Here is a 24,373-nt window from a genome sequence, read left to right on the forward strand (position 1 = left end):
CATTCTCATCCTGGAGAATCAGCTCTACACACTCTGGACTGTAAACGTGCTTTGGCTTTCTACTTGGATCGCACCAAATCACACAGAACTGCTCCTCAACTTTTCGTCTCCTTTGATCCAAACAAGTTGGGACGACCTGTATCGAAGCGCACCATCTCCAACCGGATGGCTGCTTGTATCTCTTTCTGCTATGCCCAGGCTGGATTACCCCTTCCCTGTAGGGTCACAGCCCATAGGGTCAGAGCAATGGCAGCCTCTGTAGCCTTCCTCAGATCGACACCGATTGAAGAGATTTGTAAGGCTGCCACTTGGTCCTCGGTTCATACATTCACCTCTCATTATTGTCTGGATACTTTCTCCAGAAGGGATGGACAGTTTGGCCAAACAGTGTTACAAAATTTATTCTCCTAAGTTGCCAACTCTCCCACCATCCCATTGAGGTTAGCTTGGAGGTCACCCACTAGTGAGAATACCTGCCTGCTTGTCCTGGGATAAAGCAATGTTACTTACCGTAACAGTTGTTATCCAGGGACAGCAGGCAGCTATTCTCACGTCCCACCCACCTCCCCTGGGTTGGCTTCTCTGCTAGCTACCTGAACTGAGGAGACACGCCCGGACCATCGGGCGGGAAGGCACTGGCGCATGCGCGGTGCGGGCATCTCGAAACTTCTGAGTTTCTTCAAGCAAGACATGCTTGCAAGATGTCCGTATCGGGGCTCTGTCGGATGACATCACCCACTAGTGAGAATAGCTGCCTGCTGTCCCTGGATAACAACTGTTACGGTAAGTAACATTGCTTTTTGGTGCTCTAAAACCACTGATGCAGCCCATATATGCGGGCAAAACGTGGAGGCACCAGTTTAAAGAATTACCTTCAACATGTGCAAACTAGTATATATTAAGTGTCAAGCAACTGCAATAACTGTATCCGCAGGCATGCGCTAATAGGTGTGCCAATTTGTGGTTAAGTCCTTAAGGCAGGGGTGTCCAACCTGCGGCCCAAGGGCTGCATGCGGCCTCATGAAGTATTTTGTGCGGCCCCGGTCGAGGGCGATGCAGTGTTTTCCTCTGCTGCCCTCGGGTGTTTACCGTCTTGCTGGCTCCCTCTTCTGACTTGCTGCAGCGTTTGCGTATTTGTGCGGCCCCAGAAACATTTTTTTCGGCCAATGCGGTCCAGGGAAACCAAAAGGTTGGACACCCCTGCCTTAAGCCATCTCTTTCTAAATATGGATATATATGATGGAACTTGATCTTGTCAATATTGCCAAATTTTATCAGTAGTTTGATTTTTTTTAAATGTGTTGGGGCAAATCTAAGAGTTTTTTGATTCATAACTTTGAGCTTACCTTTTATATGAGTGCCTTCATTATCTAAAGCAGTGGTCTCAAACTCGCGGCCCAGGGGCCACATGCGGCCCGCCAGGTACTATTTTGAGGCCCTCGGTATGTTTATCATAATCACAAAAGTAAAATAAAACAGTTTCTTGATCATATGTCTCTTTAGCTATAAATGACAATATTATTATTAAGTCTTGGCCAAAAGGAAAGATTTATAAACTATGAAGAGTTTTACCTCATGCAAAATTGTCATTTCTTTAATAAGACATTAACTATTTTTTCTGCGACCCTCTAAGTACCTACAAATCCAAAATGTGGCCCTGTAAAGGGTTTGAGTTTGAGACCACTGATCTAAAGTAATAAGTTTCTGATCATTAAAGAGAAAATTTAACAATAGCAATCTCCACATGGATTTTGTGTGTAATTGATGTAGCATTATCTTGCTGCAAAGTGGTTTGGATTTAAATTGACAGGTGTAGCAAGGTTTATTTAGGAGTATTTCAACCTTATCCTATTAGTTTCATAATGCTTGCCTTATGTATGTACAACCACTGCATTTCTTGCTTTAAAGCTTCATGTTACACTAATATTCCTATCTGTGCTGCTTCAACTACAAATTGGATGAACAGCCCCTGACACTTTTTCAATATTATTACATTAAACCAAGTGGATTTTGATTGATAACCTAATATTCAACTAATGCAAAACATCAATCATGGCAAGTATATTAATTATTTAATATTGCAGTCTAATTCAGAAATCGATGTGCTGCATGGAGGGAAGGGGAACTCTCAGTTCCCAGAAGACTTAAGACAGGGAATGATTAAAAAAAAAAAAAAGAACCTGCTCTATTCCAGTGTGTTTGTTCGATACAAATCTTTATTCATTTGCCAATAATCTCTTCCCATTTTCCACTTCAGGACTGCTTTATCAGTTTTGAGACTTATAATTGAATTAGGTCTGCTTTCAGCACACGAGAAAAGAAGTTGCACAAATATTGATAACGTCATGACAGGGACAGCACAGGAGACAGGCCACTAAAGAGGGACAGGTTTTATACCATTAGCTGGAAGCTCCCTGCCTCGGTGCTTTGGACTTTGCTTTCTGGAAAATTAAGTTCATTAAAGGAGGTTCCAGTTTGATAGCACGTGAGGGTACAAATGCACAGGATTTAATTTCTTTTTAGATTATGGATGCCTTTGTATAAACCCATGACGTTTTAGTGTAGCAACAGTAGTCCAGAAATCTTGCTTTCTAGCGGATGGTTAACGTCTGCAGTTTCTTTTCACAGAGGATGAAGAAAAAGCATATTGAAATGAGCATCTAGAGACTTATGAAAACAGCCTTCTAGACAAGCATGTGAAATGTTATTTTGGTTCTTATTTACTAACATAAATCCCAAATGATCTTTTCAGTTTGTGAGAACATTAAATATTGCTATTTATAATCATAATAAATTATTATAAACACTATGCATTCTCTTGCTACTTGAATAGAATGCCTTTAGTACTGAAAGATTATAGGAGTGATGAAAGGGAATTGGATTTAGCTCATGCTTTTTTGGGACTTTCAAAGAGATTTCATTTAGGTACAATAAGTATTTTTCTATAACCCAGAGGGCTTACAACAGTGGTCTCAAACTCAAACCCTTTGCAGGGCCACATTTTGGATTTGTAGGTACTTGGAAGGCCTCAGAAAAAATAGTTAATGTCTTATTAAAGAAATGACAATTTTGCATGAGGTAAAACTCTTTATAGTTTATAAATCTTTCCTTTTGACTAAGTCTTAATAATAATATTGTCATTTATAGCTAAAGAGACATATGATCAATAAACTTTTATTTTACTTTTGTGATTATGATAAACATACCGAGGACCTCAAAATAGTACCTGGCGGGCCGCGAGTTTGAGACCACTGGCTTACAACTTGTGAGCCTCATTTACTAAAGCTTAGCAAGTGTTTACAGAATTAATATGCACTAAATGCTAACATCCTAGGGCTGGATGCACAAAACTCTCCGATTGTATACCTGTGGTCGCTAAACCAGTTTGACTGGTTTAGCAACCGATGGAATTTGCCAACCCAATTTTCAAACTGCTCACTGTGTGGTTTTCTGTGTGGTTGTACATTCTCCAATTCTGACGTGCAAATGACCTCATTACTATTAAAATTAGATCATTAATATTAAAATGAGCCATCCGATCGATGGCCTAACATTGCATGTCATAATTGGAACACTAATACTGACCCTAAAGGACCTGCTGCCATCTTAATGTAGATGTACGGGATGGTGTGGGGGGGGTTCAGAGGGACTGGGTGGGGGTCATCCAGTGGCAGGAGGGAGTAGGCATCCATCCTGCTGATTTTTTTTTGTAAGGTTAAGAAGGGGAGGGGTTGTTTCGGGGAGGGGTGTAGCGTTAGCTTGAAAGAGTGGGCATTCCTCCTGCCAATTTTTTATTAAAGTATGGATAGAAGAGGTCCTGGGGGGGGGGGAGGGAATTTTGACTGCACAGAGGATAGGGGTTTTGCAGTAGCAGAAGGAAATGGGCATCCCTCCTGCCTCTATTTTGAGGGTGGGGGCACTGACATTTTTTTAATCGGGACAGATGTGTGTGTGTGTAACACACATACACATCTGTGCCATTAAAAAAAAAAAGAAAAGCCCCATACACCTGAGTGGCAGGAAGTTGTTTAGGGGCTTCCCCTGCAGCTCAGCTCTTCAGGCTTCCCCAAACCTGCCCTGTGTTTGTGTGAGAGCCAGTTTCTAAGCAAGCGATCAGATGGGATTACAACTGCCCTTCGAAAAACTCATTTGCATGGGAAGCTGTTTGAACATCCACCACTGTTTAGAAATTGGCCAAAAAATCATCCCACAACGACTCACACGGTCTTGACGACCATTTTTTGTGCATCTAGCTAGTTTCTACCCAAAGCCATGTGGCATTTAAGCATTATAATGTCCATTAGTACATGCTAAGCTTTAGTGAAAAGGCTCCTAAGTTTGTACCTGAGGCAATGGAAAGTAAAGTAACCATGAAAGTAAGGTTTAAAACCCCATTGCCACTCCTTGTAATCTGGAGAGCAAGTTATCCGCCCACTGTTCTAGCCTTTAGGCTACTCCTTTACTCTTATTAGGTTGTTTGCATTAGATTGATACATTTTGCATAGTATTTATTGTGTTCATTTACTATAACTGGAAGAACGTTGAATTATCTTTGCAGTATTTTTATCATCTACTACACCAGTCCAGACAAATAGCTTACTCTCCCCAAGTAGCAGATGGAGACAGCAAGTACTGAGTTTCAATGATATCATTGCCATTGTAAGGAGTGGTGCAGCCTTACAACTTTTCAGTATTCCTCTAGTTCAGCAGGATGCCTCTTGTGTGGCCTGACTCCCTGAGGGTATAGAGTGTGACCTGTGACCTCGAGGTTGAGCTCAAGTGCCTCAATATTCCTTTTAGAGGTCAGTTTATAGGTTTTTACTCTAAATGGGCCAGAAAGAATCCTAGGCTCCAGTGCTGAAGTGACCACACTGTTTATGTTTATTGACATTTGTTAAAATCACTTGTTTTGACAGCAAGGCCCCGGGGGGGGGGGAGGGTGAGTAAAGACTTTATAAGGTTCTGCCATGTTCTCTCATTGCTGCCTTGCCGTTCTGTCATTCTATACGTATCTTGAAGCGCACTATTAAGTCTTTCTGCTTTTAGCTCCAGGAGCCTAGCTGTTTGGCCATACTGACCTTTTCCCCTTTCACTTTATTTCCATTTCTTCCCCTGCCCTTCCCTAAAGAGAGTTCAATTGCAATTAAAGTTGATTTAATAAACCACAAAGATAATGGAAATATGGGGGAAGTCTTCTAATAAATGACAGATTTTTTTCTTCAGCCTGTGATGCAAGGAGTATCTTAAGGACTCCTTGGCAGCATGGAACTGAAGGACACATGTTTGAGCTGGCTGAAAACTGCATGTAGTATGCAGCCAACTGTATTTTTATTACTCTCATGCCTCAGAACCATGATAGTCCTGTGAAGGAAGCAGCATTAATAGCTTCAAAGTGTTGAAGGGAATGGGAAATCTGTGGTGCGTGATGGCTGTGGCCCATTGGTTTCCATTTAGTGGAAACAGTAGTCACTTTCTGTACTAGATGTGTTCTCCCTTGTGGTCTTGCATGCAGAAGAGGGCTAGCTAGTAGTGAGCACTATCTTCCGGTTATGTGGAACAAGGGAGTTCTGTGGACCCTTGTTCTGTTTTATGCCGTTATGAGTGAGCTTTTTGGAGACAATCTTAAGAACTGTTCACCTAGAAGTTTGGAAGATTAGCTGTTTAGGCAGCCTGGCTTGTAGCAGTACCCCCTGGCAGCACGCTGGCAATACTTGGGCTTATTTGCCATGAAAGTTCACAGCTCCAGGCACCACAAGATATATGGGCCTTTAGGGCTGTGGCTCAGGGACTAGTACCACTTTTGGGGCTGTAGCATTTTCGTAAAGATGAAAAGGGGAGAGTTTTTGTTTCTCTCATAGTTCACCATTTATTCTGTGAGGAACCTGGTACTGAAGTTCACAGAGATAGCATGATGGTGGTGAGTAGAATTACCGCTCACCTGATCTATAGGATGAAGCTCCTCGCGGGGGGGGGGGGGGGGGGGAGAGAAAAGAAGTGATGGTGGACTCTTGCACTCCAAAATCCTTAATGCCAATAAACTTTCTATGGGCTGTTTCTTTAAGCAAATCCCTTTGAAACATAGGCCATATGGTCTCTATTTGCCTTTATTTTTCTATCTAGTCTGCCTAACTATGCCATATACTATCCCCTCCTCTCTCATAAGAATAACTTTACTAGGTCAGATCAATGGTCCATCTAGCCTGTTATCCAATTCTTCAGGTGACCCTTCCAGGTTACAAGTACATGGCAAAAACCCAAATAGTAGCAACATTCCATGTTACCGATCCATGCATGCAGTGGATTCCCCCATGTCTGTCTCAGTAACAGACTATGGACTTTTCCTTCAGGAACTTGCCAAACCTATTTTAAAACCAGCTATGTTAACCACTCTTACCACATCCTCTGGCAATGCATTCCAGAGTTTAACTGTTCTCTGAGTGAAAAAATGTTTCCTCCTACTGGCTTTAAAAGCATCTCCCTGTAACTTCAAGCATCCCCTAGTCTTTTTTAATTTTTGATGGAGTAAAAAATCGATCCACTTGTACCCATTCTACACCACTCAGGATTTTTGTAGACTTCAATCATAGCCTCTTTAGTTTTTCCTCATACAAAAGGAGTTCCATCCCCTTTATAATCTTGATCACTCTTCTTTGAACCTTTGTTATATCTTTTTTGAGTTAAGGTGACCAGAATTGAACACAATACTCAAGGTGAGGTCGCACCATTGAGCAATAGATACAGAGGCATTATAACATTTGTAGCCTTATTTACCATCTTTTTTTTCTAATCATTCCTAGCATTTTGTTTACTTTTTTGGTCATCGCTGCCGCATTAGGTGGACGGTTTCAATGTATTGTCTACAATGATACCCAGATCTTTTTCTTGGGTGCTGACCTCCAAAGTGAACCCTAGCATCTGGTAACTATGATTTGGGTTATTCTTCCCAATGTGCATTACTTTACATTTGTCAACATTAAATTTGCAGATAACACTAAACTGTTCAAAGTTGTTAAAACATATGCCGATTGTGAGAAATTGCAGACAGACCTTAGGAAATTGGAAGACTGGGCATCCAAATGGCAGATGAAGTTTAATCACCTCACTCATTATTCCAATTTCCAGATCATTTATAAACAAATTAAATAGCACCGGCCCCAGAACAGATCTCTGCGGCACTCCACTATTTACCCTCCTCCATTGAGAAAAGTAGCAGTTTAACCTTATCCTCTGGTCCAATAACCAATTCCTAATCCACAAATGAACATTGCCTCCTATCCCATGACTCTTTAATTTTCTCAGGAGCCTCTCATGAAGAGCTTTCTAAAAATCTTGATACACTACATCAACCGTCTCAGCTTTATCCACATGTTTATTCATACTTTCAAAAAAGTCAAGCAAATTGGTGAAGCATGACCTCCTTTGATTGAACCCATGCTGACTCTGTCCCATTAAATCTTGTTTGTCTCTGTGTTCCACAATGTTATTATTTTTTTTTAGATAATTGTTTCCTCTATTTTGCCCGGCACTGAAGTTATGCTTATCAGTCTGTAATTTCCTGGATCTCCCCTGGAACCTTTTTTAAAAATCGGCATAACATTGGCCATCCTTCAATCTTCAGATACTACAGATTTTTTTAGCAACAGGTTACAGATCATTAATAGTACTACAGATGATTTTAGCATACAGATTACTAACATACCCCCCCTTTACTAAACCGCGATAGTGGTTATTAGCGCAGGGAGCCGTGCTGTATGCTCTGCGCTGCTCCCGACGCTCATAAAGTTCCTATGAGTATTGTGAGTAGCATGGCTCCCTGCACTAATAATTGCTTTCACGGTTTAGTAAAAGGGGAAGATAGAGATCCGAAGTACTTGTCCCAACCTTTCTTAAATTCAGATACACTTTTTGACTCCACCATCTTCACTGGGAGGCCATTCCAAGCATTTATCACCCTTTCTGTGATAAAGTATTTTCTGAGGTTACTTCTGAATCTGTCTTCTTTCAACTTTATCCTATTCCTCTCATTCCAGAGTTTCCTTTCAATTGAAAGTGACTCTCCTCATGCACATTTATGCCATGTAGGTATTTAAATGTCTCTATCATATCTCCCCTCTCCCGCCTTTCCTCCAAAGTATGCATATTGAGATCTTTAAGTCTATGCCCTATGACAAAGACCACTGACCATTTTAGTAGCCTTCCTCTGGACCGACTCCATCTTATCTTTTGAAAGTATGGTTTCAAGAATTGTATACAGTATTCTAAATGAAGTCTCACCAGAGTCTTATACAGGGGCATCAGTACCTCCTTTTTCCTGCTGCCATTTTCCTCATGCACTCAAGCATTCTTCTAGCTTTCAACCAATGAGAGGTTCTTTACTAGAAAGATTCCCCTGAGGAAAGGAAGTTTCTTCAGATTAGGGTGGTGTCTTTCGTGATCCATTCTTTGCCTAGTTGAACTCTATACTATCTTTTCCTTGGATGGCAAAAACCTGATATGGTCCTAGGAAGTATGAGCTTGATGGATTTCCCCAGCTGTGGTTTTGAAGGGGAGCAGGGATTGTGAAGTTTTACCCTCATCCTCAAGGGTTTGGGATTGTTGCCCTGCCTTTCCAGGATGGATGCTGTGGTGGTGGGATGGCTCAAGCAGTCCAGCTCTCCTAGAGCTTGTTAGTTTGGAGAAAAGTGGTGACTTCTAGGTAGTGTAAAGCAGGAGTGCCAGCAGCCTCTAGAGCAGTGGTTCTCAACCCTATCCTAGGGGACCCCCAGCCAGTTGGGTTTTCGGGATATCCCTAATGAATATGCATGAGAGAGATTTGCATATAATGGAGGAGACAGGCATGCAAATATGTCTTATGCATATTCATTAGGGATGTCTTGAAAACCTAACTGACTGGGGGTCCCCCAGGACAGGGTTGAGAACCACTGCTCTAGAGAGCCCAAACTTAGCACACCTGCAATTGAGGAGACAATTTTGGGCTAGTACTTATATGAGCTAATCTGGTTCAGTTCTTGGTCCATTTTAGGTCAAGCAATGGTGATTGTGGACCTGTGTTTGGTCTGCTGCATCAACCAAACCCTTCTTAGGGAGCAAAAGAGAAGCAGACCATATGAAAAACAGTCATTATTTTTCATTTTTAACCCCCAGGTTTAAACAAGTTCGCTTGGCATGGGACCAACTGATGTGAAATCTGAAGCCTCACCAAATTGATATCAGTGTCTCCTACCTGGGTTAGCTTTTGGTGAGTGAAAACCCTTTTTAGAAGCAGCATTGTTTGAGGGACTCCTCAAAGAAGTGAGTTTTAAGCTCTATGAATCAGGATCCTTGTGGACCTCAAGATTCATTATATCTGTTTGTTAGAGGAGTAATGGGTTATTCTCATTTCATGGAATAAGGATGTTCTAGTCTAGTGAGTAGATTGTATCTTTGCTTTGCAATCTTTGGACAGATTCAGTCAGCCTTTTGCAGTGTCCATAAGTTCTACGATGAGGGTGTTTGCTCCCCCTCTTGAGTTACTGGGGTTTAGTGAGTTCCAGGGGATCCACCTTGAGTTGCAATATGCTAGAGGAGAGAGGGCATTGCCTCCAGCTTTCTTTAGAGGTGGTTCAGCAAGGTTGCACTCTAGAGTTACAGACCTATTTTAGATACTATCTGAGCATAAAGGGACTGTTTCTATTTTCCTAGTTTGCATCCGAGGCACTATTCTATCCTCTGTTGCAGGAGTGTCATTAGGAGGTTTTCATTTCATTGCACTTGGCACAATCGGATCAAGGCCCTTCTATTTGGCTTAGAATTGGCACCATTGGACTTTGTGAAGGAAGCTCAGGGTGGGGGCAGCAGCCATTCTATGAATAAAGAAAATTAAAAAAAAATTTGTGTGGATATCTGACTGCTCAGGTCTGGTTGGGAGAAAGTGCAAAGAAAGCCATGCTCAGAATGCTTCTAGGATTCTGGATGGTAGTGAATAGGGCAAGACTTATTTAGTACTAGCTCCATCCCCTTGTATGAAGGGAGGGGGGAGTGGCCTAGTGTGGCTTCTGAAATGTTTCCTGCAGCAAGGCAGGTTGACCTGAATAGACTGAGTTGTTCCTTGTAGTGAATAAGGTTGAACAAATGCTCCCACAGCTAGAGATTGACACGGTGACTGAACATATTGGTTTAACTGTGGGGATGGGGAAAAAATTGGGCCATCTATCACCGGAATGGGAACAAAGCCTCTTACCGCCCCATGGGAGCAATAAAAGGTCTTGCTCCCCCGGTAAAAAAAAAAAAAAAAATTGTACCCAGGTCAGCATCTCTGTGAGTCCAGCAGCAACCCCCCCCCCCCCCCCCACACCCTGATGTGAGTCGGCACACCTAAATGTTCCTCCTCAACTCACCTCTCAGCCCACGCCTGTTTTACCTTTAGCCTCAGCTGCCATGGAGAACAAACTTCAAAGGCCTGCACCGAGGCCTTCCCTCTGTCAAGTCTCTCACTGTCTTTCACAAAGCTGGAAGTTATATTTGTGAGGGACTTGGCAGAGGGAAGATTTCGGTGCAGGCCTTTGAAGATTGTTCTCCGTGGTGGCTGAGGCTAAAGATAATACCGGCACGGGCCGAAAAGGGCAGTTGAGGAGGAATGTTTAGATGCCAACTTGCATTGGGGAGGGGGCTGCTGCTTCTGGCGGGGGGGGGGGGAGCTGTTGGACTTACAGGGGGATTCTGCTTGGGGATCCTGGACTCTAGGGGGGATTTTGTTGCTTGTAGAGGGCTACTGGACTTGGGGGATTCTGCTGCTATGGACTGGTCTGGGGGTCTGAATGGAAGGCAGAGGGGGCTAGAGATGGTCATAGTCTGTGGGGCTGAGTGGAAGGGAGATGGGAGCTGGACCTGGTCTGAGGGGCTGAGTGGAAGGGAGATAGGGGCTGGAGCTGGACTTGGTCTGGGGGCTGAGTGGAAGGCAGATGGGGGCTGGAGCTGGATAGGGAGCCAGTGAAGTGATTTTAATTAAAGAGAGGGGTAACGTGTGTAACATGGTTGGTAGAGGATGAGTCGTGCAGCAGAGTTTTACACAGTTTGTAGGGAAGAGAGGTGGCACAGCAGTAGACCAGTTCGAAGTAGATTGCAGTAATCTAAGCGTGAGGTTACAAGAGTGTGCTCAGAGAGGAAGGGTGCATTTTGGTGATGATGTAGAGAGAGAAGCGACAGGCCTTAGCAGTTTGTTGGATGTGCTTAGAAAATGAGAGGTCAGAATCAAAGACAACTCCAAAGTTGTGAGCAGAGGAGATTGGAACGATGACAGTATTATTTATAGAGATCTAAGTGTCATTGTAGACAATACACTGAAACCTTCTGCCAAATGTGCCGAAGCAGCCAAAAAAGCAAACAAGATGTTAGGAATTATTAGAAAAGGGATGGTAAATAAGACTAAGTATTATAATGCCTCTGTATCGCTCCATAATGCAACCTCGCCTTGAGTATTTCATTCAAGTCTGGTTGCCATATCTCAAAAAAGATATAGCAGAATTAGAAAAAGTTCAAAGAAGAGCGACCAAGATGATAAAGGGGGTGGAACTCCTCTCATATGAGGAAAGACTAAAGAGGTTAGGGTTCTTCAACTTGAAAAAGAGAGGTGAAGGAAGATATGATTGAAGTCTATAAAATCCTGAGTGGTGTAGAATGGGTACAAGATAATTGAATTTTTATTTCATCAAAAAGTTACAAAGACTAGAGGACACTCGATGAAGTTACAAGGAAATACTTTTAAAACCAATAGGAGGAAATAATTTTTCACTCAAATAATAGTTAAGCTTTTAAACTTGTTGCCAGAGGATGTGGTTATAGCAGTTAACATAGATAGATTTAAAAAAGGTTTGAACATGTTTTTGTAAGAAAAATCTATAATCTGCTATTGAGTCAGACATGGTGGAAGCTACTGCTTGCTCTGGGATTGTTCCTACTATTACTACTACTTCTATTGTGGGGTATTGTAACTCACCTTGTTAAAGGGGGGCTATAACTAAATAAACTATATTATTTCTATAGCGCTGACAAGCATACACAACACTGTACATTCAACACGCAACAGATAGTCCCTGCTTAGAAGAGCTTACAATCTAATTTGGACAGAGAGACAGGGCATAAATTGGGGGTAGGATAGCATGGAATGTTGCTACTATTTGGTTTTCTGCCAGGTACTTGTGACCAGGATTGGCCACTGTGGAAACGTGATACTGGGCTAGATGGACCAATGATCTGACCCATTATGGCTATTCTTATGTTCTTAAGCAGCCCAGTCCCATTTTTGATATTGTAGGAGTGGGTTTATTTAGCGACAGACTGCCAAAACCCTGTATTCCACAACATAAAAAAATAACAAGAACAATATATGGTAATAGATGAATCTTGACAACTTTGTGTTGGTTGTAAATTACTGGAGACAAGGATTCAGCAACTATTTAGAACTTTTGTTTTCTGTTATAGGGACTCTGGAAACATCAAAGTTGGATTAGAACATCTGGTAAGCTCTAATTTTCTCTTCAACATTTGCATCATCTTTGATATGTGCATTCCAAATGAACACCATTGAATGAGCTTTTGAATTCCTTGAATTGAGGAAGTCTGCTATATCCCAGAGGGTCAGCTTATTGCTATTATTTAAAGGCACGTGTTCATTTATCTTATTGTTTCAAGGGAATTAAAAAAAAATTAAACTACTTTTATTAACTGTAGAGATGAAATAAAGCAGATTGCAATACTTGAATTGAGGAGTGTTTTAATTATAAACAAAAATTATTCAGTGCTGTATTTTTGGCATATCCAGATATGAAAGGAACAATCAAATGCTTTATAAAACAAGCACAAAGTTGCATGCACAAATAAGAAATGTTCTAGTAATTTGACATCTTTGAAAGAGACAAAAGACTTTGTTTTTTTGTTGGCATTTGAGTTGTATGTAATTTGTTTTAAACATTTAGTTTTATAAAACAGGATGATAATTGAGATTCAAGTAATATTTTGTTATAGTAAACATATTCAAACAATGAAAGAAGAAAGAGTATTGATCAATACTCAGATGCACATTATTTTAACAGGTTTGAAATTCATGGATGTAAGCATATCAAACATTGATATTTGAAGATTAGCAAGTTCAGTTTTATTATTTATAGCCTGCAGATGGTGTCTGGTGAAATCAAAACATATACAGTAATGGATAAATCAGATGAATTCATGCATTTGTTTTTCTAAAGCAAGCTTTCTTGGGGTTTATTTTTGGATGTGTGTGTGTGTGCTGTGGAATGTTATTACTCACTTGTATTAATGGATCTGAAAGCCCTTTAAATGATGTGACAACGGGGAGAGGTTCATTCTTTCAGAATCGGTCTCATCAGTATATATTTCTGTATAGTGGAGGAATAGCCACAGTGTTGGGGATGCAGGATGTGCAGGACCGACACATGGTTTTCATCTGTAAGAGTCTTTTTTGATTCAACTGTGGCTGGTATCAAAGCGGCAACAGCCATCTCCTTCGTAGCTCGGGAGTATCATTCCAAGCTGCGCCGAGTTCCTGAGACTGTGGTGCTGCATGCTTTGGATTTTTTCTTCTCCAGAGTGGGTTAAATGGCTGATGCCTTGTACGACATCTTGAAAGTTTTTGCCAAGCTGAGTACCTGTTCGATCTCACTCACAGGATGCTCTGGATTGACAGTGGTCTGGTGATTCATCTTCTAAAGCCATGTTGACCTTATGGCCTCTGTTCAGGATTGTTCCCAAGGTGTTGCCTGGGAGCTGGTCCCGCCCTCCTAGGAGTTTAGGGCATTCTAATTTTTGTCCTTTTAGGCATTCCCATCCATACTCGGGTTCTTCCTCAAGACAGCAGTCCTTTTCATCTGCAAGAACATGCTTCCATGGGTCTAGCCATCAGAAGTCAGTGACAAGATGGCCGGCGGCTTCTGCTATGTAAGTGTGTAACTCGCCCTGGATAAGGGTGGGGGATAAATAAACAAATAGTTCTGATGCCAGGCCGCCATCTCGTCCTCCGTGCATCAGGGTGAGGTTGTCTGCTTTTCTGGCAGAATGGGGACCATCACCTCTGACTGCTGGATTCTAGAGGTCCTCCGATATGGCCACAAATTAGAATTTCTCTGACCTCTGCTGAGTACTTCCTGTGGGCGGCCCTGAGAAGATGGTTTGGGTGCAAGCCATGGTTCGCAGACTTTTGGATCTTGCAGCAATTGAACTCGTGCCAGAGCGAGACTTGGGCCCTGGGAGATACTCTATTTACTTCATCGTTCCAATGAAAGGATTCGATGACTGGAGGCCAATTCTGGACCTCAAGGTGGTCAATGTGGCGCTGAAAGTGTCCCATTTCTGCATAGAAACGGTGTGATCAGTAATAGCGTCGGTGGCACTGGGGAGGAGTTTCTAGCTTCCCTAGATCTGACGGAAGCGCATCTCCACATTCTCATTTTTTTCTGGACCATCTGCGGTTTCATGTCTTGGGGTGACATTTCAGTTTGCGGATCTCCCCTTTGGTTTGGCTATGGCGCCCCGGACCTTCACCACAGCAATGGTGGTGGTGGCAGCCCATCTACTCCCTGGGTATTCTGGTTTGCCTGTTTCTGGATGACTGGTTGATCAGATCTTCCTCACTGTTCGAGGGGCATTTGGCTGTCGACAGGTGGTGCAGTTGCTGCAACGTCTGGGCTGGGTGATCAATTTCAGGAAGAGTCACCTCGAACCCGCCTAGGACTTGGAGTTCAATCTCACATGGGTCAGAATGCTGTATTTCTAGCTGGGTCCTATCAGGAGAAGCTACAACAGATTGTCAGAGGCCTTCTGGCTACTCTGTTCCTGACAGCATGGCAGTATCTCCTGGTTCTGGGGACCATGATAACAACAATCGAGGTGGTCCCATGAGCCTGAGTCCATCTGTGTCCGCTGCAGGAGGCTCTGTTTTCGCATTGGAATTCACAGCAGGACTCGTTACATGCACCCCTGCCCTGGTCGGTGGTGGCATGCACCGGTCTAGCCTGGTGGTTGTTTCCCTTCTCACTGTCCAGGGGCCTTCTGTTCCTGATCTTGGATTTGGTGATCCTGGTGACGAATGTGATTCTCAAGGGCTGGGGAGCAGTGTGCATGACTGTCCCGGTGCAGGGCCGATGGGCACCCTCAGACTGCAAGTGGTCGATCAGTTGCCTGGAACTGCAGGTGATTCAGCTGGCCCTTCTCCAGCTCCAAGGTCGTCTCCATCATTGAGCCATATGTGTGTTCTCAGACAAGGCTACTGCGGTATTAGCAGCGATTCTCACATACTGCCTGCTGCTAACCCAGAAGTCTCTCTACAGCAGAGGGGAGGCTTCCAGGTTAGCAGCAGGTAGCATGTGAGAATCGTTGATGATTCTTTAATCTGATGAAGCAAGCCTTACTAGGAAGAGTACAGGAGAGGGGAGGAAGGAAAGTTGCTGGCATTAGGAAGGGAAGGGTGAGAGAAAGAAAAGTTTCTGGCACAGGGGGAGGGGAGGGAGCCATGTATGGTGAGGGGAGAAGGTGAAATATTGTACATGATAATGGAGGGGAGGAAGGGAGAGATGATAGATGGAGGGGGATAAAAAGAGGTTTGACCCAGGACACAAGGCAGGGGGAAGAGAGATGGTGGCAGTAGGAAAGAATCAGAAATGTTGGATATGGAGAGGAAGGGATACAAGGGAGGGGTAGAAAGAGAGATGTTGGACATGGTGGTGGATGAGAGAGAGAGATACACAGGAGGGAGAGAAGGAGGGAAATGTTGGATCCAGGAGCAGAATGGAGTGATGGAGAGATGCCTAGCAATGGGAGAGAAGGAAGAGAGTAGGAGAAATGCTAGACCATGGGGGAGAGTGCAGGAAGGAAGAGCAAAGAGAGAGGGAGATGTCAGGCTACAAGGGTGGGGAGGAAAAGAAGAGGGAGTAGATGCTGGGATATAAGGGTAGAGAAAGGAAGACGCTGAGAAAGGTAGAACCCTGAGGGGGAGAAGAAGGTGGCAAGGAAATGGATGAGAGGATAGATAACAAAGGGTAGAAATATGGTAATGGGGGGTACATTGAAGATGAACAGGAATGGAGAGCTGAGAAAGGAATGAGATGGGGAATGGAAGAGAAGAAGGAAATCTGATAGGTAACTGAAAAGTGAAAAAGAGGAGAAGGGTAAGAAAGAGGCAGAAAAGAGCTAAAAAGGAATGATCAGTATATCAGAGGCAGGTGTAGTGAGGGAATAGACAGTAGAAAACACAAAAGGATAGCAGCCGCTTGAAGGAGAATTAGCAGACGAAAAGGAAAGTAGAAAAAAGAAGGTGGAACCAACATGATGGAAAAATAAAACATCCAGACAACAAAGATAGAAGAAAAAACATTTTAATGTTTTAAATGAAATATGGATAATAATGAGCAAAAATGTTGTTTAAATTTGACATTAAACTTGCAGAATTTGCTAATTTTGTGCACAGAATTTTTTTTGTGTAGAATTCTGCTAGGAATACGTCTACTATATTCTACTATGCTTCATTGCCAAGGACACTGATTCCTCTCCAGTCCCTAATTTATCCCCCTTTTACAAAACCGTAGCGCGTTTTTTAGCTTCGGCCAAGGCTTAACAGCTTCAACACTCATCGAATTCCAATGAGCATCGGAGCTGTTACCGCTGCTAAAAACCATGTTATTGTTTTGTAAAAGGGGGGATTAATGAATGCTAAGAATAAGTTTGTTTAGCATTTCCTCTTTAATTGTTCATTTTCAAACATTTCTCCTTGTTTGCTCTCAGTCATACAATTTTGACCGATCTTTCTTCTTTTTTCATTGACAATCCTGAAAAATCTTGGCATCTTATGTACCTTATTACCTTTCTTTTATCCAGATTTTTGCAATCCTGACTTTTTTTATTTCAGTTTACCAGGTATTTTTTTCTGTGCTTTTCTTTTAGATCCTTTGAAGTTTTTAAATGCTACTCATTTTACCATATAGCATAAATCCAATATCAAATTCCAAGCTTCCAACCTTTAGAATATTCTTTCTATGTTACTCCTTTAAATCCTTAACTGATGTTGCTACTTCTGTTTTAGCCATAGACCTCAGAAACACCCCTCCTCCGTCCCATAAAGGTTATGATCTCATAACGGGGAGATTCATGTGTAACCTCATCGGTCAAGGCTTAAATTTTTAATGGCTGATGCTCAATAATTTTATATTTATTTTGAACACTTTTTATACTTTAAAACGACTAATGAAGTTTATGTACTTATCTTCAAAAGTGTTGCTGTACTTAGGCTGGTGGACCTGGCATGTTTCACTGCCGCTTCGTCAGGGATCCACTCTTGCCGTTAACCACCATCCCGCATAGATTCTTAGGATACAAGACTATGCGGGATGGTGGTTAACAGCAAGAGTGGATCCCTGACGAAGCGGCAGCGAAACATGTCGGGTCCACCAGCTTAAGTACAGCAACACTTTTGAAATAAGTACATAAACTTCATTAGTCGTTTTAAAGTATAAAAAGTGTTAAAAATAAATATAAAATTATTGAGCATCAGCCATTAAAAATTTAAGCCTTGACCGATGAGGAGGTTACACATGAATATCCCCGTTATAAGATCATAACCTTTATGGGACGGAGGAGGGGTGTTTCTGAGGTCTATGGCTAAAACAGAAGTAGCAACATCAGTTAAGGATTTAAAGGAGTAGCATAGAAAGAATATTCTAAAGGTTGGAAGCTTGGAATTTGATATTGGATTTATGCTATATGGTGACAATTCCAGGAATAAGACTTTAAACAGTGCCTTATAAGGTTGTTGAACTCATTTTACCATGACACTTTTACTAGACTAGAAAAGCATTTTCAGCATTTTTTTCCAGTCCAAAGAAAGTTGGATGGAATTATATGAATTCTGTTGCAAAGACATAGGATTTTGTACTGCAGCTGTTGCTTTCCCAGTTGCAAACTGTGCGGAAGGGTGTCACTCAAATCTTCCAACTCCTCTTCAGCAATGGAGAACAGCTTCCCTTTAGTTTTTCCTTCTGAAAATAAACTGGGGTGTGTTCTGATCTGCTCTGCTTCTTTTTCTTCATTTTGTGTATTTTTGCTGTAAGTTCTGTTTTTTCCTGTGTGACTTTGGTGCTTGGCGGTCTCCTTTTGGGTTTACTCCGCCAGGGAAAGAATGCAATCACACATGAATGGACTGGTGCTCGCAGGCCAGCTTTGAATCCCTTCAGGAACTTGGGGTCCATTCCCTTGGGAGCTTGCTCACCTGCTGATTTATCAGAGGCTTGAGTGCAGGCTGTGTGTCCCTCGTGTAACAACCCTCTGGGCAAATTATTTTCCCCTAACACGTGTGGATTTTTGGTACTTGGAGTCCTTGGTCAGGGTCTGCCTGACCGACAGCCAGAAGATTTCCAGCGGGAGATTTGTTCCTGACATTTTCTGAGGTAGAAATCCTTTTCCTGAAGGCAAGTTGTTGCAAGCTGACAAGCACTAGAAGTCACAGTGAGTACTCCCATTATTCCCTATGGGGAAAATCGGGAGGGGGGGGCGGTGTCCGGAAAAGGCAGATTTGAGGGTTTCTGGGGTTAGAGTTAGGTTCCTCCACCTATAAAGTTCCTGACGTTTTTTGTTTTTCAGTAAAGCTTCCACAGGCTATTTTTAGTATGGTTTTTCTGGCGGTGGCCATCTTGGATTTTTATCAGTCTTTATTTTGCTTGTTTTTTCCTTCCTCCAAACTCCTTGTTTTGCCTAAGGATCATCTGTAATAGAGTCCCAGGTCATTCTATCCCTAAGTCATGCATTACTTGCGTGACTTTGCCAGCTGAGGAGCGGCCATGTTCCACTTACCGCGGGAGAGAAAGGAAGGTACAGAAATGGAAAATGAATGGTGAGTATGGAGAAAAAAGAAAATGTCAAATGAGCAGGAGACCCTTACGAGCAAGTTAACAGAAGACAAGCAGAAATCAGAGCATGAGTCCAACATGATTTGAATAATAAAATGACCAAAAAAAGGGTAGAAAAAATAATTTGATTTTTTTTATTTTGTGATTATAATACATCAGATTTGAAATGTGTATCCTGCCAGAGTTGGTGTTAGACTATGAGCTAGGACCTAACAGTGTTTGTTTTGTTTCTCCCTGACAGCACTGGCATGGGGTTGGAGAGGACAAAGAGGGGGTGGGGGGGGGGGTGAAGAGGCTGCAAAATAAACCTGCCATATAATTTTAAAGCTATATCATAGAAAGCAAATCAAATTGTATTGAATCAAAAAATCGATTCAAATTTGAATTTATTTTCCTGAATCGGACAGCTCTAGTCCCCGCTCCTAAGAATTATTCCTCTCTCCCACCTGCCCTAGCACCTTGCAAACTGCCTTATCCTAAAAAACTATTCCCCAAAACTGTTGCACTTCCTCTGCTAAATGCCTCCAACTCTCCCATAAAGCATCTCCACAATTGCTCCACTAGCGCACAAGCTACAGCTAGTCACAAAAACTACAACTGCAACTTCCTTGTCATCCTACAAGCTGTCCCAATCCCCTAAATTACCTCCCCACAACTAAAAGCAGCTCTGGGGACCAAATTGGTTGTATGTTATATCCGAAAGTCCATTATATGCGACTCCGCTATATGCGATTATTTTCTGCATGTTTATAAAGGCGCACAGCTGGGACCAGCGGACCTCATCTGCTATAGATGAGGTTCCATTATAAGCGAGTCTGTTAGAGCAGGCTACTTTTTGACGATCCAAGATGGCCGCGATACAGACGCTCTGAGAGCGACGCTTCTGACCACTCCACTCGTTTTTTCCTTTTCTATTAATTAGCTTAACCATTACTTATCTTAGATGCTGAAGAGAAGGGGCAGGAGCGCAGCTGGCGCCTTGCGGCGCCCCTAGGTGCCCTCCTTCGACAGAATCGATGAGATATTGCGGCGGTTGGAGGAGGCAGTCCCTTCAATGTTGAGAGCACCAGAAGAGGGCGAGACCGGGGTAGGCTCTCCAGGGCTGGAGACCACCTTAAGCCCCGACTTGAGAGCTCTACCTCCGTGTCCCCGGTTAGCCAGCTCTCCAGGGGTGGAGGAAACCCCAGAGATAGGGGAAGTACTTCCTCTTGAGGCAGCAGAGTCACCAAGGGAGACTGAGGAGGCAGTACTCTCTGATCAGAGAGTAGCTGCAGAAGAAACCGGGGCAGGACAAGCAATCGGAGGTGAAAGATTCCAGCCAGTATCTAACCAGGGAAACTTTTCTTCTTCTGACGGTGAGCATTTTTACACTCAGCAAAGTTTTCCAACTTTTGAAAAACCAGCACAAGTGACTTTAGATTCATTATGGGACTTGATCACAAATTTCACTAGGACTATAAGCCCCAATTTCCAATACATTGAGGGGAAATTGATTCAACACTCTAGAGCAGTGTTCTTCAACCACAGGTCCATGGACCAGTGCCGGTCCACAGAAATTTCCTGCCGGTCCACAGGGCCAGCACGTACATCAGGCCCAAAACAGTGTTCTTCAACCGCCAGTCCATGGTGCAATCGATGCGGCGTTATCTTCGAGCCAGCTCCCTCTTCCTGATTCAGTGCACAAAGCCACGGGCAGTGGCTCCTATGGGCATCCTGCGCCTGGACCAGAAGCCTTCTCTCTGACGTCGCAATGTCAGAGGGAAGGCTTCCAGATGAGGCACGGAACGTGCAAGGTGCAATTAGTACTATTATGGGGCGGAGTCTGGGGTGGAGATTGTGTAGAGATGGGCGGGGTCTGGCCCACGACTTTTATCCCCGTGTTCTTCAACCGCTGGTCCATAGAATAATTCTTTTATTTCTGCCGGTCCATAGGTGTAAAAAGGTTGAAAAACACTGCTCTAGAGAGCTGAAAGATTTATCAGCGGATATGACTGTTTTAAAAACCACGACTCAAAAGCTTGATCAAGAAATTTCTATGACCAAACAAGTACAGGAGTCCCTAATTAAAGGCAATATCAATTTAAGAAGAAAATTAGAGACACTTGAGAATAATTCCCGGAATAATAATTTGAGATTAATGAATTTTCCTAGATTGTCTTCGACTACTCCTAGGGAAATGCTTAGGAGATATTTGATAGAAATATTAGAAGTGTCAGAAGAAACTTTACCACCGTTTGTCCAAGTGTACTACTTGCTAAATAAAGAAGGGGCCCAAATGCAAGTTAAAGTATCGAATCAAGCATTATTGAATGTTTCTGAGTTGCTAGAAACCTCAGATAGAGAAACAGTTGTACCTTCCACATTGATTTTGACTGTAGCTCTCGCTATTGATAAAACATGGTTATTGAGACTTTTCTTTAAAAATAGACATAAAGAGTTCCTTGGTTGTAAAATACAAATGTTTCCTGACCTTTCTAGAGAAACTCAAAAACGACATAGAGAATTTTTGTTGCTGAAACCTGGAGTCACTTCACTGGGCGCCACTTTTTACTTGAGACATCCTTGCAAGTGTGTTATTTGTTACCGTTCACTTAAATATGTTTTCTTTGAACCACAACAATTAACAGCTTTTCTAGCTATGTTTCGACTGGATAAAGAGAAAACAACAGCTCCATAATTATATATCTGCCTATCTCTCAGTTTAGTCTGTATTCTATTTTCTAATAATATCTCTTTGTTCGCTCCAATGAAATCTTGGATCCACATTTTGAGGACTTGAGTTGATTTAGATGGAAGATTTTCTTGTATTTAGTTTTTTTTTTTAATTGAATTATATTTGATTTATATTGGATATAGGTCATATCCTTACTAACTCACTTTCTGTACAAGTGAATATTGATATGTCATTTGAAAAATAAATAAAAATAATTAAAGATAAGCGAGTCTGTTATAATGAGATTATACTGTATAGCTATGAAGAATTTTGTTTTCTCAGTATTCAGTTTTAATTTGAAGTGGGCCTTCCAGTCTTCTGTGGTGGACAGGATTGAATCTATTCTTTGTATTTGTGAACGTCAGGTGACAAGGAGGGCAATTGTAATGTCATCAGCATAGCTATAGTGGGAGACATTTAGACTAGAGAATGACATGGGGGAAAAATCTGTCCCTGTCACTGCCCCGTCCCTGGCTCACCGTCCCCTTCACCGCCCCGTCACCGCCATCCTCTTCACTGCCCCGTCACCGACCGATTGCAGCGTTCCGCCATCTCCCTCCCTCCACCTCACCTTAGATGTAGAGTATGCCAGCTTTCTTTTTCGCCCAGCCGCACGCATTCAAAAAGCCGCGCATGCGTGGCTGCTCATTTGTTCAATATCCTCCTCTTGACGCAACCGGAAACAGGAAGTTACAGGAGAGGAGAAGATTGATCAACTCGAGCAGCCGCGCGTGCGGCTGGGCGAAAAAGAAAGCCGGCATACTCTACATCAATGTTTTTCAACCTTTTTACACCCGTGGACCGGCAGAAATAAAAGAATTATTTTGTGGACCAGCAAACTACTAGGACTAAAATTTAAAAACCCCGTTTCCGCCCTATCTCCGCGAGCTTGGTCACCTCAGTAACTATAGAAAAATAGACAAATATAGTGCAAAATATAGACAGCAGATATAAATTCTTAAAACTGACACGTTTTGATCACTAAATTGAAAATAAAATAATTTTTCCTACCTTTGCTGTCTGGTGATTGATTTCATGAGTCTCTGGTTGCATTTCCTTCAGTCTGTGTATCCTTTCATTTCTTTCTTTCTGCACTCAGGCCCAAGAATTGTCCCTTTCTATCTCCTCCCAGGCAGCGATTGGCTGGCCCAGAACGTCCTCTCCGACGTCAGAATTGACGTCGGAAAGACTTCCTGTCAGCTTTAGTAGCTGCAGCATGGCGGTAAGAGCAGGGGAAAAGGAAGGAGGCTTTATTTATTTTATTTTTTTTTGCGCTTTTTGCGCCTGTCCATCTTGCCGGCCCTGCTCTACATCAAAGGTGAGGTGGAGGGAGGGAGATGGCAGAACGCTGCGATCGAGCGGGTGGGGACCGCGCGATCCTTGAATGCTTCACTGCGGAGACCAAGTCCATTCACCGCTCCATGGGGCGGTGAATGGCCTGTCCCCGTCCCCGCAGAGACCACTATTTTTTCTTCCCCGTTTCAGCGGGTTACCCGTGGCTAGCCGCGGGTAACAACCACCGTGTCATTCTCTAATTTAGACTGCTTACACGGGTCTCTTAGGGAGGCTAGGTAGGCGTTGAAGAGAAGGGGCAACAATGGAGAGCTTTGTGGAATGCCATAGTTGCTGGTCCATTTGTCGGATAGTGTGTCTTCAACCTGAGCTTGGTAACTGTGAGATTTCATGAAGCCTTGGAACCAGCTCAGTAAATTTCTTGATAGTCCAAAAGTGTCCAGGAAGGATAATAGCAAATCATGGTCCATTAGGTTGAAAGCACTGCTAAGGCCCAGTTGGAGTACGAACTTGTTTATTCTCTTGCTCAGTAGATTGTATAGGTTATTGTGGAGGGAGATGTGATAAGGAGACTGGGGCTAGAACTGAGGGCTGGAAGAGCAGATATGAGAAGGGGGTTAGGGTTGGGGGCTATAAAAAGGGAATGTGTGAGAGAAGAGCTGGGGATGAAAAAAGCAGGAGGTGGGAGTAGGGGGCTACAAAAGAAGATGTGAGAGAAAAGGACTGGGACTGAAGCTGGGGACTAAAAAGGGGGCATGTGAGAGAAAAGGGCTGAAGATAGGAACTGGAAGAATAACTGAAGATGCAGAAGCAAAGGTTGATGGGGAAAGGGGGAATGGAGAGGGAGTTCTATGGAGGTTAAGGACAGAGAAAGGGGACAGATTTTTAAGTTGATGAAAAAAGGTGGAAATAGGGAAGGTAAAAGGGGAAATGGGAGCCTGAATATGGGGGTAATACATAAGAAGAATAGCCATACTGGATCAGACTAATCTATTCTATTACCTGTTAATGTAAAGGGGTTAAAACACTAGTATAAAAATAAAAATTCAAACATTCTCAAAACTTGCACCAAAAAAATGCTCATACAGCAGTGTCTTCACCCCTTTTCTAAAATGGACAGAAAGCATTGACTTATGGTTACTCAGAAGTCGCACCATGGCCAATGATGGAACTTCCAAACAAATTTTATCAAAGGACTGCAACTCACGCAAAGGATGATACCACTGTAGCAGAGCACGAACTCTCAATGGACAGTTAGACTAGCAACCTTTAAAGATTAAGCAGAGAACTTTAAACTCCACCCACGTGTGAATTGGCAACTAATGAAGCTCATGAAGTTTCAGTGTGATGTGATCATATTTCGAAGCATGCACAATAAGGCGTGCTGCAGCATTTTGGGATAGCTGTAACGCCCGCAAAACACATTTGGGCGAACCCAAATAGAGTTACAATAATCAAGCAGAGGGGTTATCAACAG

At 42.7% G+C, this 24,373-nt stretch overlaps 1 protein-coding gene across 3 annotated transcripts in view; it reads left to right on the forward strand.

The window, feature by feature from the left end:
- The window catches only part of RSRC1 (arginine and serine rich coiled-coil 1), a 254,807-nt gene that overhangs the window by 72,658 nt on the left and 157,776 nt on the right, over window positions 1-24,373 (forward strand). For all 3 annotated transcript variants that reach the window (XM_033959337.1, XM_033959340.1, XM_033959338.1), the window contains exon 5: window positions 12,460-12,496. In XM_033959337.1, the coding sequence (XP_033815228.1) occupies window positions 12,460-12,496 (37 nt within the window). The remainder of the gene's footprint in view (window positions 1-12,459; window positions 12,497-24,373) is intronic.

Source organism: Geotrypetes seraphini, chromosome 9, assembly GCF_902459505.1.
Source record: "Geotrypetes seraphini chromosome 9, aGeoSer1.1, whole genome shotgun sequence".
Lineage (NCBI taxonomy): Eukaryota > Metazoa > Chordata > Amphibia > Gymnophiona > Dermophiidae > Geotrypetes > Geotrypetes seraphini.